At 35.2% G+C, this 3,177-nt stretch overlaps 1 protein-coding gene across 1 annotated transcript in view; it reads left to right on the top strand.

Moving 5' to 3' along the window:
- LOC105294726 (coagulation factor XI-like) overlaps nt 1-3,177 on the top strand; it is a 15,001-nt gene that overhangs the window by 7,673 nt on the left and 4,151 nt on the right. Inside the window, 4 exon segments of the mRNA XM_011364040.1 lie at nt 88-197; nt 293-327; nt 329-456; nt 547-650. Of these exon segments, the coding sequence (XP_011362342.1) occupies nt 88-197; nt 293-327; nt 329-456; nt 547-650 (377 nt within the window).

Genomic DNA, 3,177 nt, shown 5'->3' with positions numbered 1-3,177 from the left:
CATAAACTTAGATATGTGTTGTAAAAAGTATTTTTTCTTTGCTATGCTTTATATGATATATTTATATTTCCCCTTTTTTACTGTTAGAAATCTTTGTCTCCTTGAAACGTCTAAAAATGGATTATCAAGCACACACATTAAAAAAATCGAAGCTCTTTCTGGTTTCAGTCTTCAAAACTGCAGGCACAGCGTCCCAGGTAAACAATGAAAGCACTTTCTTCTAACTGAGATTAACCAAATGGTGAGTGCTAAAGTTTTGCATCTTATGTCTGATATGTGATTTGCTGCTCAGTGTTCTGCCATCCATCATTTTACCATGACACTGATTTTTTTGGGAGAAGAACTGGACATCGTTTATGTGAAAAGGCATGAAACGTGCCAGAAAATATGTACCAATAGCATCCGCTGCCAATTTTTTATCTATTCTCCATCTCAAGAATCTTACAACAGAAAGAAGTAAGACATAAGGAGGGCTCCAGAGATGCTCCTGCCCCACCGCTTTGAGAGGTGCATTGCATTTATACCACTTTGTTTCCAACCTGCAAGGGTAAATTACTTAAAACTGTCTTCCAATGGATTGCCAACTAAAATACTTCATGGGAGAGGAGGCATCTCTGGATACACATTAAGGTTGTGTAAAATGGATAATGGTGAGTTTAATGTCACTTGAAAAAAATACATGTAAAGGAATTATTCTATACTTAACATAGCGTGACTAAGAGATCCAATAATAGCCACATAAGGGAAACATTAGTGAAAAAACAAATGTACAATTTTCTGTTAGTTTCACTCCTTATCACCCAGGCCGACCATGTTTCAATGGGCCTTGACTAAACTGCATCTCCTAGTATTAACTGAATATGTGTTTTAATTTGACGCATCTTACAACTGGTATTTCATTGTGAACCAACACTTTGTCTGATTTTTGTTATCAAGGCCAACTATATTTTTATTATCCTTTATAATCGAAATATCCCCAAATCTCATTTAATCAAATTATTCATTTTCTTTCCATTAACCATTACTTGACCTTTAGTTGAAACATAAATAATCATCATATGTTTGAAAATTTATGTATCTATTTAAGAAATACTCGAGTAGCTACTTTTCAGAGGCCTTCATTCTTTCAGGTTTTGCATATTGGCACATTATGAATTTTGGCAAAAATTACAGTAAAATCTTATCAATGTGTGGCAGTATGATAGGGTGGAAATGAACAGATTGTCTAGATTAAACAAGACCTATAACATAAAAGTTAGAATAAAAATCAAATCAGCAGTGTTTTTATCCCAATGGCCAATTCTGAGAGTAGTAGCAAGGGATATTTTATAGGCAAACAGAATCATTTAAGGCACAGAATCCCCAACAAGAAAGAACATATCACACACATACTCCTCCCTAGAATATCACAACACTCTATTATGTCTTTAGTACTTACTGATTTACATAAAACCACATATTTTTAGACTTTTATTGCTTAATGTCTGGGGGCTGTGATGAGAATCTTTAAATGATCCAACTTGCTTTAAAATGTCCATCAATTAAGTTTTGTTTCATATTTCTCTGTTTTGCTCACAATAACCTTAGTTTATGTAAGGTAAACCTTAAGTTTACCTAAGACAAGAAGGAGTATTTATAATAATTCTCTTGCCTTAGTTCTACTAAACATTAGAAGGGACACTTAGAAAATTTTGTTGTTAGTGATGTTGATATAGTTTATAAAAGAGGAACCAGCACTTATGCCTTAAATTGCAGAATCCATTGTTCACTCTCCTTCCTTCATTATATTCTCTGTTAAATTTATGGACTTTGGCCTGTAAAAGTTACAGAATATATTAGATATAGATTAATAGATGAAGCAGAAAAATAAGATAAGGAATAATAAAATCTTATGTCTTTTTAATGCAACTTCTGAATGAAGAGAAACTAATTAGGTTTTGCTGCACTCTATTTGATGAAATAGTATCCTAATACGAACGGGAATATCTAATTGAGATTTTTATTACATCCTTGAACTGTCATTGGTCTACAATATAACTTAATTTTCTGAAGATACAGAATAATTGCCGTCAAAAGAAGCATTTCTTAACATAAAATTTGATGCTAGACGCGATATTTTCCGTATTTTGTTTGAACTGAGAAACCAAATAGAATGAACATCAAGACCTATGACTCACTCTAATAAGGTCTTTATTGAGCTGTTCGAAACATTTTAGTTACTGCTCATCTATTAATTTTCCTAAATGTTGTCTTTTATGCCACTTCCACCTCGCAAATTATAAGGGCTTCCCAGTAATTCCAGAGTATAGTCAAAATCTTCAAAACGGTTCTATAAAACTAAACTGCACCCTGTCCACTCTCAAATGAAAACTCTCTTCTCAAGATATCCGACTATTTAGGCTTTCACAAACACATCACCCTTTTTCCTACCTCAGCTTGCTACCAGCTGGTGTTTCTTTCAAAGCTTCTTTTCCTGTCCTCTAATTCTGTTTGGAGTCTGCCCTAGAATTATACATTCATTTTCCTGTTGATGAAAGAAAGGCCTAGAGAAGTTGTTTTATGCTTAGAAAACTAGTAAATGAATGATCTAGGACTTAGCTTTTGACTGATGACTCTTCTGCTAACTTCACACTCCTTTAGCTAAAGATACAAAGCTTCCCTGATCTGCTTGCTATTCTAATTGTGGTTTGGGCATAACACATTGGCATCACCTGGGAACTTGCTAGAAAGAATTTCAGATCCTACTCCAGACTGGATCCGAATCTGCATTTTAAAAGAAAGCCAGGTGATCATATATGCACATTGAAATATAAGAAGCACTGCTCTAGAATAATGATGTTTATGAGTACCATGCCCCCATTCTGTCTAAGTTACAGGGAAGGATTTGGCCAAAACTCCAACCAGGAGGGTAGGTTCTGGTGTTTGGCATGTCAAGAAGTAAAAATAGAATGAACAGTCCTTCTCAGGACACCCAAGACAGGAGAGAAACATAGGAGTAACTCTGAATCAAAGTCCTTTGAAAGTATCAAGAGTTGGGCCAAAGACCCCTACACTGTCAACAAGACCAAAGGGCAGAAACAGTTTACAAACAAAAGAGCAGCCCATGTTTGGAAGTGGGTGGAATGGGGGTGATGGACCAAAGGTCAGCCCAAGTAGAAGGGGATAGGGGAGGAATTG

This window comes from Pteropus vampyrus, unplaced genomic scaffold (genome assembly GCF_000151845.1).
Source record: "Pteropus vampyrus isolate Shadow unplaced genomic scaffold, Pvam_2.0 Scaffold92, whole genome shotgun sequence".
NCBI lineage: Eukaryota > Metazoa > Chordata > Mammalia > Chiroptera > Pteropodidae > Pteropus > Pteropus vampyrus.
This window is presented reverse-complemented; position numbering and strand designations above follow the sequence as displayed.